This window comes from Amphibalanus amphitrite, unplaced genomic scaffold (genome assembly GCF_019059575.1).
Source record: "Amphibalanus amphitrite isolate SeventyFive unplaced genomic scaffold, NRLGWU_Aamphi_draft 000021F_arrow, whole genome shotgun sequence".
NCBI lineage: Eukaryota > Metazoa > Arthropoda > Thecostraca > Balanomorpha > Balanidae > Amphibalanus > Amphibalanus amphitrite.
In genome coordinates, this window is record NW_024881517.1 from 201,559 (window position 1) to 215,002 (window position 13,444).

Below are 13,444 nucleotides of genomic sequence, written 5' to 3' on the forward strand. Positions count from 1 at the left end.
GACAGGCCGATCCAGCGTGCCACTGAACGGGCTGTGATCTCCCGCGAACATGCATGATCTCCGGGAGGGTACCGAGCCCCCGTTTCTCCGTTACGCCACCAGTGACACTGCCGTGTAGCGCCTTCCTCGGGCGGTTATAGACCACGGTACAAGTGTGGGGATAATCCTGAAGAGGCGGAGGGATGTAGCCTCAGGCGGACAGCGGTGGATAGGGGGTGCAGCGGGCACGACTCCGAGCCTGGCGCGGCGGCAGACCTCGCGCACTGCTGCAACACTTTGGCCGGGGTGAGCGCTAACCCTCGGACCGAGAGACCAGCGTATCGGCAACAACCATCGCAAGGCTCCATTCGCGGACGAGCATATATTCGGTCGGTCCAGTTCCGACGGTAGAACACACAAAGCCTTCTTTTGCATTTGTATTTCACTTTATCAGAGACAAGCACAGGTTGGCTCGAGCAGGCATCGACCAATCCATCGAGGTACCAAAAGTCTTCTGTGTCCCGCCGTCTGCACAGAACGTCAGAATACAGAGCGATATTATTGTCCCAAATTGATAACTTACTGTCGGAAGTCAGTGATCACAAAACAAAACACTATCACTCTGTTATCATTATAGTCACTGCGATAGGTATGGGACACGCGGTGTTATCACTCATCATTAGCCTTGCTTGTACGTTGTGTCTTCCCAAGTACGAATAGAGATACGGAATGACTTATCTCAGCATGCTTCAGTTGTCTGACGTCTATGACATTTGACCAGAATATAATGCCACATCCCACAATGTCTGTGGAGATACTTTCGGTATCTTAGACGAAGCCGCGTACATTCGTACTACCGTAATTAGACCGGTACTGAGCGCTACCACGACCCTGCATAAGACACGACCATCTATTAACCAATTAAGATTGTTAAACACCGGACGTGTTACGAGACTGAGCATAAACAACACACCACCGGCTGGCACGTCGTCGGCATAGAATACTTGTCACAAGTCCGCCGTCTAGCTGTCCGTCAAACGCCGATCGTCAAATCGTCCCAGTCTCGACCACATCGAAAATGACGGGTCGCAGAGGCTGAGGTCTCACACAAAATGAGACGATAGAACATGCTATGTCACTATCGGCATGACATTAAATGGATCAGTTCTAGACGTGACATTCCTGTCGTGAGTTGAAGTTTGGTTACTGACGGTACGGAATATATGGTCTTACGACAGTCGTTAGACGGCAGATTCTGTGCTGACGGGGTTATAAAAAAGATGTTAAAGCACTGCTAGGCATACACAGTTGCTCTAGGTTTGCCATCACGCATCAGAGTAAGATTCTAACTTTCAGACCATTCAGGACCGTAGCTTTCAAACGCAGTAGTTTGAGTGGATGTGATCAGCTACAATCACCGAACGATGAATAAAACACGAACACAGTGGCGTGAAGAGCCACCGTTGACTGTAACGACCCTACGCCTTCATTTTTCGCTGGCAGCACACTGGCACACTCCTAAACTAGACGCCCTGAGACAAACTCCCCAATGCCTCGCCTCACTGAACAATTGCAGCTATCTCGCTCGCCGCAGCTGTAACGGCAGTTGCAGGCAGCCTCTGGCTAAATGGCACGGTAATAAACAGGGCCCGATCCGGCCCGGCAGTGGGGTGACGCCGCTGGAGACTTCCGCAGACTGGCCGACCAAACCCCTCCCGGCAGTGGTAGCAGACTCCGCCGGCGGCGACGGCAGCTTTACAGAGTCAGCGGCTCGTCCGAACAATCCGACAAACATTGAGAGGCACCGAACACCCGACCAAGACGCCACCACTACCCCGAGCACGGCACCGCCCCCGACCTACGAGATCAACACACCGCGATATCACATGGGGGCGGAGCCGCGCTCCGTGCCTCCCCCCCCCCCGCCCGTCCCGCGGCGCCGCTCCGCTAGCTGGCCGTCTTACAGACGTCGTGTAGCGGCACCACCACGACCCGCAGTCTCAGCACGTCGCCGTCCTTCCCGAGCAGGTAGGGCGAGCGTGCACGCGAGTCGTTCAGCTCGTCAAACGACAGCAGGTCGTCAAAGTTCACCAGCCGCTCCTCCTCGGTGAAGAGGAAGCTGCGCGTGGCCACGGTGCGTACGTGGTGCACGCCGCTGGTCACGCCGTCAATGAGCACGGCCAGCCGGAACCGCAGCGGCCCGTCCACCAGCGAGCGGGGCATGAACGCGAGCCGCACCGTGCGCAGCACCAGCTCGGGCACCTCGGTCATGCCCTGCCAGACGATCAGGTAGAACTTCCTGAACCAGACGCCGCGCGGGTACACGTCCACCACCCACTCGACGGGCGGCCGCCGGTCAGCCTCGCTCAGACTCGCCGGAGAGTGGAAGACGAGCGTGCGCGTCAGGTAGGGCGGCAGCCGGCTGTAGTTGTCGATCACCAGAGACGCCGACCACTGTTCGTCCGTGTAGACACGGGGAGTGAACAGCTGCTGACCGGGCCGGCCGGTGCGGATCAGCTCCCGCACCCGCTCCCAGTGACCTGGGGGACACGGGGGTCAGTCGGCGGTCAGCACGGCAGGACAGTTTAGCAGGAATGCAGGGCTCAGTCAGCGGTCAGCACGACAGGACAATGGCCGGTACATACAGGGTCGGCATATGGCGGGGTCAGAAGGTATACAACGTCCGCTCTCCGGACGGCGGGAGCAAAATGAAGGATGCGGCCCCGGGAGATAGTCGTATACCTACACGATTTCAACCTAGAGTGCAGAGGTGGGAGGGGAAGGGGTGAAGGTCACGAGGCCACAAGGTCAGGTCGCTGCCTGAACAGTGAACAAGCTTGCACAATGCCAAGTCGCAGCCCCGTAAAAATTGCAACATAAATCACCTCATTTCATAACAGAGATTATCGCCAGGACAATCCGATCCAACGCCCCATGAGACAGAACACCTGTAAGCCGCAGCTTGACTCAGCCACCCTCACACCTAAACGTCACTATCAATCATCAAAATCACTACAAAAGTTCACCATCAACCCAGACTAGCTCAGCCCTCCCCCAATCCTCCAGCCAGCCCGGCGCGCACCTGAGTGGAACGACATGCCCATCGCCATCCGCTCGACGAAGAAGTCCTTGTGTCGGCTGGTGAGGGGCACCAGCAGCAGCTCGGCCAGCTGGCGCGGCGTCATCATCGGGAAGCGCACGTGCAGCATCACCTCCTCGACCAGGGCGGACATGACCTCAGCCGGCTGGCAACGCTCCTGCGCCTCCAGCCACCGCACCACGTGACTGAGCGGAGGGAGGGGCGCGGAGTCAGTGGTGGGGCGAGTAGCTCACATATTACGATATGAAACGCCTGACTTTTTCCATAATTGATACATTCATTGCTCTAATAAACACACAGTATCGGAAACCACACCGAGATCTCTTGACATTTCGGCCTGTGGCCGGACACATCGCCCCGAGGAGAAAATTTCAAAATCGATGGGGATGAGTCGATTAAAGACAGTTCTCCGCTATCATCGAGCGGCTCCGCATTGTCTGGCTGCCTGGAACTTCAGCACCATCGCAGTCTCTTTCGAGATTACGGAACTTCAAAAATGTCATTAGTGGCAATGACGGCAGCCGCATTTCCGCTAATGATACCGATTGATAGTCATTGCCCGAGCCGGGAGAGCTCCCTCGGGCCCTTGGAAACCGCGGAAATGCGCCCACCAATGCCCTGCATGCTGCAGAATTGTCATCGCTCTCGCTCCGAGCACGCCGGTGGTCTCGGCAGCCACCGGGATAAAGACAAAGCGGCCTGAGATTCGGCATAGCACCCGTGCTTCCTCTGAAAGGCATCGAGCAGTTATACGCGACATGCAGAGTACATACATGCATGGGATTAAAGTGACCTCGCAAAAATGAGGCATGATAATATGCCAGGCTATTTTGAAGAGTTAAGCAAGCGCAACCAGCTATCTTATGATGCAAAAGATGCCCCGTAAAAGCGGCAACACAGCATACTGCTGCCACAAAACTAAAGGCAACGTACCTGTACAGCGTGACTTCGTCTTGGACCACCAGGTCATCTTGCTGTAGAAAGAAGAGCAGAACTTCGACGTCGAAATCCGCAAACTGTTCACTGATTGCGACCGTCTCGAAATTCCACTTGACAAAATTCACACATGCCTAATGGAAGAGAGAAAACAGTGTCAAACTGGCAGAGCCGAACTGTGGTGGCAACGTGAGTAATAAAATATCAATATCGATAAATCGATAGCACTGCCAGAAACTACGCAAATGCGTGCATTCGACTTTTTAATTGACGAGACGGTGAAGTGTCGACACCTTGACAGTTTTTTCTTTATTTTCCAGTCCCGTGACCCGCGGGCCAGCACTCCCCACCGGCCTGGGTGACCCGCAGATAACCTGACCCCCACTGACCTCTGTGAGCGGCTTCTGGTTGCAGGTGATGGCGTACTGGAGCCAGGAGACGAGCAGGCCGCTCTGAGAGGCCAGCACCACCCGCTCACACATAAACTCACTGCACGCCTTACTCAGGTCCTGGCGACGGGGGGGGGGGGGGGGGGGCGGCGTCATCAGAGGGAACCGGATCCGGCACTCCAATACTGCTAATAGCGCGGGAAGATGGATCCGATTATAGATCAGCTCCTGGTATTAAAATAAAAAAACATCCCGATCTCGCCTATCCCACGGGTCCTTACGAGATTCAATTATATCAGAAAAGTGAGCCCCATGGACCTAATTGCACCGGACAGATCGGCTCCCTCCCAGTCTGTCACCTCCCCAAACGGTCGGATAATTTACGACCATCTCGGCTGATATCAGATCAGTCGGTGATGTCACCCTGACTCATATCGAGAGCAGAACAGCGTAAATCTACAGATCGGAGCGGGGATAACGCCGACTGGCCGATCATAGCCGGCGTCACCGGGCCACTCCCGAGCAGACAATACCGGTCAGGAGTGATATCGAGTCAACACCGGTATAATCTATCGAATGTTGGCAGGATGGGGATGGGATAGACGACAACGGAATATTGCCCAGTATCATCAGCAAATTGCCAGCACGGTTTCCGAAAAGCGGCAAATTTAAGGATAGAGTTGTCGGCAAATGGCACACCACAACAGATTGTCAACTGGAAACACTTATTATAAAACGGCCAACCGCGCGACGATCGGTGGCCGGTGTAGCCGGCCGGCCGGCCCCCGTTACCCACCTTGATGTTGTACTTGTCCGCCAGCACCAGGGTAGGCAGCACGCTGGAGTGGGTGATGGTGATGCGGCCCGAGTAGAGGAAGCGCAGCATGGCCGGGAACACGGCGGCCACGGCCGGCTCCTCCTGCAGCCGCACCTCCGACTGACGGCTGTCGCTGAAGTTGGGACTTGACAGCATTACCTGACGGGGGGGGGGGGGAGGGGGCAGTGAGGGGGTCAGTCGCACCTCCGACTGAAGCTCGGTGACTCAGGTGATGCTCGACAGCATCACCTGATGGAGGGGAGACGGTGGTCAGCCGCGCCGTGTATCGGGAAACGCATGTCCTCTGACGCATGAACGAATCGCATTGCCCGAGCGTAAATCCATGCTGCTGATTGATTGCGGTTTGATATTATTTATAATGCTGTCGGGGTTTCGCGAGGAACAACACTCGCCTTTGTCGAGAATGACAAAAAAAAAAAACTTCTAGCACATCCACATCGCAGGCAAATATAACTGCCACTAGAGAAGCACACAAATATTGAAGTGTGACGGCAGTATTTAACATCCAGCCAAGACCTAGGCCGTCGTGTCTGACCCGCTGCCCGGGTGGGCCATTCCTGGCCAGAGCTGCCGGCGCCCTAATCTGTCGCCCCCGATGTGTCATTTCGTCACCAGCAGCACTGGCGGGCGGCGGGCGGCTCTGCGACACGTCCGATGTAAGCCCGCCGCGCCGCGCAGCCCGCTACCGGATTGGGGACAAGGCGAGCACGCGCAGCCCGGCGTTCACGCGCGTGATTCAAATCGTACCGCAGAGGCCAGAGGATGCATAAAATCGCCAGCACGGGGCTAGGCACGGTGACCGTCACAGAGACGAAATAAAACAGATGCCAGGAAAACAAACAAATGGTAAAAATACAGTCACGTTTTACGCGTCAACGAGACGCTTTTGATGCAGGAAGGGACTAACGTTGAAGGACAATGATCGGTGAATATAGATAAGCATGGTTCTAACCGCAAGCAACCAGTCAGAAACCCCGATGTACGCCTGGAAATGAGATGCCACCGGATGGTCAGATTGCATTAGCTATTCCCCAGCGCCTACATTGAGTGTGAGCCATTGAACGTACGGATAAATAGCCACATCTTCAAAAACCCGGACTGGATAATCATCCGGATGCTTAGGATTATGTTGCACAAGGAAGATCGTTTTAAGGCTAAGATCGTTTTAAGGCTTCATAAACACTAAGAGCGCTGTCATTGGAATGTAGCTAAATTTGGGTGGATTGTCCAAATGCCAAGATACAGCATTTGCCACTAAAAAACTCATAAATCCTCGATGTAATATATCGATCTAATAAATCATAAGACCTCGGTTTCGTGACATTGGCTTGACACTAACGCCCACAACAGTAGTACCTATAGTAGTGATGTTGTAATGTTACAGAATAGACATTACTATTGCAACGACCTATTTAGATCCAGGTCAAAGTCGAAATCAAGACCACTGGTGGGCGAGGGACGAGAAGGGGAACGGGAGAGACAGCAGTCACGGGAAGCAGCCTCTGTAGTTTGCAAACCAGCAAGTTGACTATGACGGTGACTGATGGCGTAGGTAAGCATTAAATACGCAGAGGACCGAAGACGGCCATTTACGACGAGACCTACTGTGAACGATACAAATTTGGTACATGACATCTGGAAATAATTGCTCATTGGGGCTTAAGGGCGTGTCGGCTGCACTGATCATTTTGCGGACGACTAAAAAAAACTGACGCTATGCAGTTCGGAGACGGTTCCGAGCGGCGGCCTGGCCCACCTGGAAGACGTCGGAGGAGGCACACAGCACCACCTTGTGCACGCGGTACTGGGCGGCGCCGACCAGCAGCGTGACGTCGCTCATGGTGCCCTGCTCCAGCAGAGCCACCATCCGCTGACACACGCTCTCCGTGCTGTTCACCTGTGGCAGTGACACGCTGCGGGGTTACGGGACAGCCGGCGTGTGCTCAGGCCCGTTAGTGATGCTTCGGGCAACACACTTAGCAGAACTTGATACAAGCGTTCATTACACTTGCATGGGAAGTGCTGATTACTTTAGGGAATTGCTGAAATGATAAATTATCCCTTGATTGCACACATTCATTTAAGTCTAGATTGGTATCGATGGCAAAAGGCAACATTACCTCGAAACTGGCACTAGCATCCTCTTCCTTGGGTTCACTCGAGTGGCTTGGTGAGGGTGGTGTCCCAGGCAGGTCTGGCTGCTGTTGATATCCTCGCATCATGTTAGACAGCCTTTGGAACATCGTACCACTGCACTCAGGGCAGCTTCAAACAGAAAATGCCATTTTGGCAGACATTAGGGTGGCACTAAGTCACCAAAATACCTGTAAACAGCAGACTTACATCATTACATGATATATACAGCATTCCAGCTGTAAATACGAGCAAAATTGCAAATGCCATTCTTTCACAAGTCCTTGGGCAAATGGCACTACAATTAGTCAGCTGTCTGCTTCTGGCTTCTGCTCTGCAGTCTGCAGTCAGAAGTAGAGCCCTTGCAATCGGCTGTTAAAACCATCCTTTGCTGTCCCCTTTGCTTCAGCTCATTACACCAGTATAACGCCTTTTGGGGCGATTAACGGAGCGAGCGAGAGGGTGGGCCTTGCACGTGCGAAATTGCGAGGGGGTACCTCCAACTGACTTGTGCACGGCGCCCTACTAACCGGTCTCTAGCGATGTGCCAAATTTGAGCACAATCGGCTCAGCCGTTCTCGAGATCTGGAAGCGGCACCCTGCACGTGCGCACGTGCAAAATGGGTCCCAACTGATTTGTGCACGGCACCCTACTAACTGCTCTGTAACCGTGTACCAAATTTGAGCGCAATCGGTCCAGCCGTTCTCGAGATCTGGAATCGACCCCTGCACGTGCGCACGTGCAGCAGCACCCCAACTCTGGCACCTGGATATGCATTGCCTAGTGGGTGCCTACCTACATGCCAACTTTCAGCGCAATCGGCCCAGTAGTTACCGAGATATTACAACTATTACAAAAGTGACACCTCTTCGTTTTGCACGTGGCACGTGCATAAGGGGTCACCCACATGCATCGGGAATAGTCCAATACTTGGTAGAAGGAATGAAGCTACCCTACAAAAATTACCGCATGTAAATCGGTCAAGTGGTTGCTGAGATATAAGCGTCGCAGAATCGTGACCACGGCCGGCCGGCCGGCCGGCCGCTCATACTCAGAAATTTCCGTTATTCTACGTAAGACTCCGCTCGCTTCGCTCGCTCCGTAATCATATCTCCACGTCTTCATACTTTTTTCTCAGGAAAACACCCAATACAGCAAGTAGACAAAATAAAAACAACTATGTTCTTTAATTTTAGAAAAACTAGTGAAGGCAACAATTGTCTGTGGATGGGCAACAAATGTCTGTGGATGCTCAGTAACCACTTGTACCAACAGCTAAGATATCTCGCCTCTTTCTGTGCCAAAACACTTACTACTTCACCAATCACTGATCAGTCAACTATGGAGATACTGGTATGGTGAGGGCACTGGGAAGAGCACTGAGCAGAGAGCAAACAGTGACACCAACTAGCAACTGCTAAGCTGACATTATTGGGCTGAGCAGTGCAGTCTGCTGCTCCAAATGCTGCTGGTTTACCACAGAAGGCAGCAACACAGTAGCCAGTAACATGACTTGTCACAGTGGACAGTGATGGCAATAATCATGATGATATGTAAACAAACAATGCATATTTAGCATCAGCATGTCAAGACCAGCCAGAAATGCATCATGCATTCAAGAACACACAGTATGAACCAAGGCTATATAAAGTATGAACTAAGCCTTGAGTTAGAGGGATGATGGGGAGGAATGCTTAACTTATATTTTGGCAGCAAGCACAGAACAGAAAAATAGCACAGTGTAGTGCACACTGCAACTTGCAAGTGCACCTTGATCTGTGCATATACCTAGTACCTACTGAATTTTAGTTTTTTTCTATTTAGCAATAGTTAGGTGCCTACCTTACTTATTCAATTTGATATTAATTTGTCTTTCTTATGCTGATGGCTGAAGTTAAAAAAAAAACAATTGATCCTTGTCCTTATAGCCTATAGGACAACCAGAGTCCAGACCAGTACTGTGAGTTGTAACCCATCTGCAATCACCTTACCTTACCTTACCTTAATTTGATCGGAATTTTAAAGGCCACTTGGCCTGTAGGGAACCGTTCTCATCGAGCTCGAATCCTTTGAGACTTGACTATCTCCAGTCAGGTACCAGGTACCTGAAGTTTGCCCAGTGGGCGTCGAGTTCGGATTTGAACTGCTCGACAGAGCCGGCGCCAACAACTGACATGGGCAGGCCGTTCCAGTCATTGACCACCCGGGCACTGAAAGCCTGTCTCCTTGGTCTTGACTCAGCTCTGGGTTTTGCGATTTTCCATGGATGGCCTCGGGTGCGGTCGGATACAGCAGCAGTAAAGAACTCTTCTGGAGCCAGATCAACCCCTCCATGAAAGATTTGGTACACCTGGATCATGTCTCCTCGGCGTCGCCGATAAAACAGCGATGGCAATTTCAGTGCCTCCAGTCGTTCCTCGTACCGGCGGTGTCTGAGAGAGGCTACCAAGTACCAGGCGGGTTGCCCTTCTTTCGACGCGTTCGACTAGAAGTTGATCAGCTCGATTGAATGGGCCCCAAGCCACATTGCCGTACTCCAGGTGAGGGCGAACTAGAGTCTTGTATAGCAGGGGAAGAGTACACTCATCAATCAATTCGAACGACCGCCTGATCACTGCTAAGATCTGGTTGGCCTTTGCCACGGCTGCGGATGCTTGCCTCCGGAATTTTAGGGAGGAGTCTACCAGAATGCCAAGGTCCCGTTCAGATTCAGTCTCTTCCAGACACACTCCTCGCATAGTGTATCGGAGTTTGGGATTATTTGTACCCAGATGCAGAACCTTACACTTCTCTTCATTGAACGGGAGCTGCCACTTGTCAGACCATGCCACAAGTGCATCAATATCAGCTTGGAGGGCTAGCGCTCCCGCTGTAGTCGCTGCTCCATCAGCCAGTAGGGAGGTTTGAGGTCGAGTAGCGGTCTGTCTTCCATCAACAGGCTGCATTGGTTGAGTAGGGTGGTCACTGACAGCTCTGGGTTGAGCGACAGCCAACCCTCCAACCTCAGCTGCCTCGAGATGGTCATCTCTGTCACTCTGGTTCAGTCCTCCATCGGCATGCTGTGTTGGTCGAGTAGGGTGGTCACTGACAGCTCTGGGTTGAGCGACAGCCAACCCTCCAAGTCCAACCCCAGCTGCCACGAGTTGGGCATGTCTGCCGCTCTGGTTCTGCCCACCGCCAACAGGTTGCACTGGTCGAGTAGGGTGGTCACTGACAGCTCGGGGACGAGCGACAGCCAACCCCACGGCCTCAGTTGCAACATCCTGGCCATCTTTGCAATTCTGCCTGGATACGCCACTGTAGACCTTTGTGTCGTCGGCGAACATCTTGGATGTACAGTTAACGGCAGATGGGATGTCATTGATGTACAGCAGGAACAAGAGGGGACCAAGAACCGAACCCTGAGGAACTCCGCTCTTGACAGGAACCAGATCAGAGTGGCTTCCATTGACAACGACTTTCTGGTTTCTTCCCGACAGGAATGCTTCGATCCATCGGAGGAGTTTGCCAGAGATACCGTAGCTGCGCAGCTTCCTCAGAAGTCGGTTGTGTGGAACAGCGTCGAATGCCTTGCGGAAGTCCAGGTACACCACATCAACTGTGTCACCTTCCTCGATCATCTTACACCAGTCCTCCAATACCTTCAGAAGTTGTGAACTGCATGATCTTCTGGGCCGGAATCCGTGTTGGTGTCTGGAAAACTGGTTTGTGAGGGACAGAAAGTCCATGAGCTCATCGCGGATCAGGGACTCCATGACCTTACAAGGGATTGATGTGAGACTGATGGGCCGGTAATTCCCTGGGGTCTGCTTGTTACCCTTCTTGTGTATGGGAAAGACTGAGCTGTCTTCCATGAGGCTGGAAGGACTCCTTGGTCGAGGGAAGCTTCAAACAGGGAAGCCAATGGACCAGCCAGGGGCTGAGACGCCAACTGCAGAAGCTTGGGATGCAAACCATCGGGACCAGGAGTGCTGTCCGTTTTGAGAGAGGAAAGCTTGTTTCGGACTGCCTCAGCTGTTATGCGGATTGACTCGATTGGAGGGCCTGAGAAGTTGGTTGTCGGTTCCGGGATCTCGGTCGTATCTTCATCAGTGAATATACTAGGTACTGAAAAAAGCATTCAGGAGTTGCGCTTTTCCCGTGTCATCGCTCACAGTCCGCCCTGAGTCATCAGAAAGGTCATCGATCTTGGTCTTGGTCCGCTGAGCCTTGTGTTGGAATACCGCCAGAAAGCCTTTGGATTGGATTTGATGTTCGTTGCTAGCTTTTCCTCAAAGTCACGTCTCAGTCTTCTTGTCAGTGCACGCAGTTGATTTCTGCACTGAGTGTACCTGCAGTAGTCCAACACATCCTGGGAGTGAGAGTATATCTTCCATAGCTTCTCTTTCCTCTTTTTTAGGCGCAGAGCCTGCCCATTTACGTAGATGTTCTTACGGCTTCCTTTTCTCTTACTTTTCGGGAAACACTCCAGAGCAATCCTGGTGAGGTTACTGGTAATGAAGTCATACTTTTGGTCGATACCGAGTGCATTTGCTGACTCCCAGTCCAACTCCTGGACCAGCCTGATGTAGGTACTTGTCTGGGTTTCCTTTGAAGTAGTTGGGACGAGCAGAGGGGAACTCATGTTGGTATGTGTAGCATGCCAGATCGAACCGCAGGATGACATGGTCACTCTTTCCAAGGCCTGATTCATGGTAAAGGTGCTTTACCATCCCATCTTCATTGGTGAGGATCAGGTCCAGGATGTGGGGCGTCTCACCTGAACGGAAGCGAGTGGGTCGAGTGACTTGCTGAGTGAGGAAGCAATCATTTATCACTTCCAGAAACTGGTGTGAAACATCCAGGGGAGGAGCAGGAGAGAAGACATTCTCCCAGTCAATATGGGGCATGTTGAAGTCCCCGCATATGAGAAGATGGGAACAGGCTGATGTACAGGCTGTACGCAAAAGTTGACATAGCTCAGTGGAACTCTCTTGTGTGCTCAGGGTTGGACTGCGGTATAGGCATCCAATCAGAAGCTTGTTGTTTCCCATCAGAGGGAGTTGCAACCAGAGCTGCTCAATATGAGTTGTCATGCCAAAGTTGACCACAGATGCTTTCAGATTGTCTTTGATGTAAATGCTTACTCCACGACAGGCACTTGAGCCCAGGTTGGATACAGAAGGGTCAAAATTTGTGTGCATGGAATACCCAGGGACAGCTAGCAGAGCTGTAGCATCACAATGAAGTGGTGCTGTAAAAGGCTTTTTACATCTTACTTTACTCTTACTTTTTTGCTGTTTATTACATATGCCGTAGATAGATATGTGCATGGACTAAAATGGTTGATAAATGATAAGGCTAAGATTTGACACAAATAAGCTCCAACTTTTGCCACAAATTTAGCTTAAATTTTAGAGCAAAATCACTTGCTCCAAATTTTGGCACACGAGCTGCCAGGCGCCAATGCATCTGGCATGCTCGTTGATTCTTTCCAGTCTGGAAAAATAGGTATGGTCATGTATGGAATTTATCAGGAATAATTCATATGATGAAATTAGGTGACGTTCCTTCCTCAAAGGTTCAGTTTTTGCCAGATTCAGATTTGCTGGCTAAAACGCGTGCTCGGTGCTTAGTCGAAAAACGTAGGTACTTTTAGCCAAATTGAAGTTTGAACACATTAAAAAAAGACTATTGATAGGTATTAGGTACCTAGAATACCGACTCAAGGCCCATTCACACAAGTCAAAAACCAAGAATATGGGGAGTTATAGTGGAAACAATGCCAACAAACATCACCCTTCTTTTGTTTTGTAGCTTTGCATAAAGAATCGTGTTTATGATCGATGCCTTGACGGGCTCAAGGCGAACTCGCGCATTCTGATTTGCCGTGATAGCTTTTTTGCCGCATCTTCTACTTGCAGACATACAATAGAACACTATCAAGATTGAATCCGCGTCATAACTGCAACAAAATTGTTTGATATTTTTTTTCATTTCTTTAGGTGAAGGGTGGCAACAAAAGGAATACAAATTTGAAATTTGTTAATAAAGATTCACATTATGAAAAATACGTTGCTATTAAAAAA

At 51.5% G+C, this 13,444-nt stretch overlaps 1 protein-coding gene across 2 annotated transcripts; it reads right to left on the reverse strand.

The window, feature by feature from the left end:
• Positions 1 to 401: 401 nt before the first annotated feature.
• LOC122390747 (BTB/POZ domain-containing protein 17-like) lies at positions 402 to 13,156 on the reverse strand. Of its 2 annotated transcripts, none has more exons than XM_043383976.1 (8): positions 13,109 to 13,156; positions 7,363 to 7,566; positions 6,999 to 7,139; positions 5,201 to 5,380; positions 4,405 to 4,524; positions 4,013 to 4,149; positions 3,062 to 3,264; positions 402 to 2,519 (listed from the first exon to the last, which is right to left on the reverse strand). In XM_043383976.1, the coding sequence occupies exons 2-8, from the start codon at positions 7,483 to 7,485 to the stop codon at positions 1,927 to 1,929; spliced, it is 1,497 nt and encodes a 498-aa protein (XP_043239911.1). In that variant the 5' UTR covers positions 7,486 to 7,566; positions 13,109 to 13,156; the 3' UTR covers positions 402 to 1,926. The 2 variants fall into 2 exon arrangements, with proteins under 2 accessions (XP_043239911.1, XP_043239919.1); XM_043383984.1 differs by having other exon boundaries at positions 13,068 to 13,109.
• Between the last annotated feature and the right edge of the window lie 288 nt (positions 13,157 to 13,444).

Bases quoted from the DNA above. Each gene is read 5' to 3' on its own strand.
- LOC122390747 (XM_043383976.1), bottom strand. From the start codon at position 7,485: ATGTTCCAAAGGCTGTCTAACATGATGCGAGGATATCAACAGCAGCCA. The intron at 7,140-7,362 runs GTAATGTTGCCT...TCACTGCCACAG, and splicing joins ATGCTAGTGCCAGTTTCGAG to GTGAACAGCACGGAGAGCGT. The intron at 5,381-6,998 runs GTGGGCCAGGCC...CCCCCCCGTCAG, and splicing joins CCTCCTCCGACGTCTTCCAG to GTAATGCTGTCAAGTCCCAA.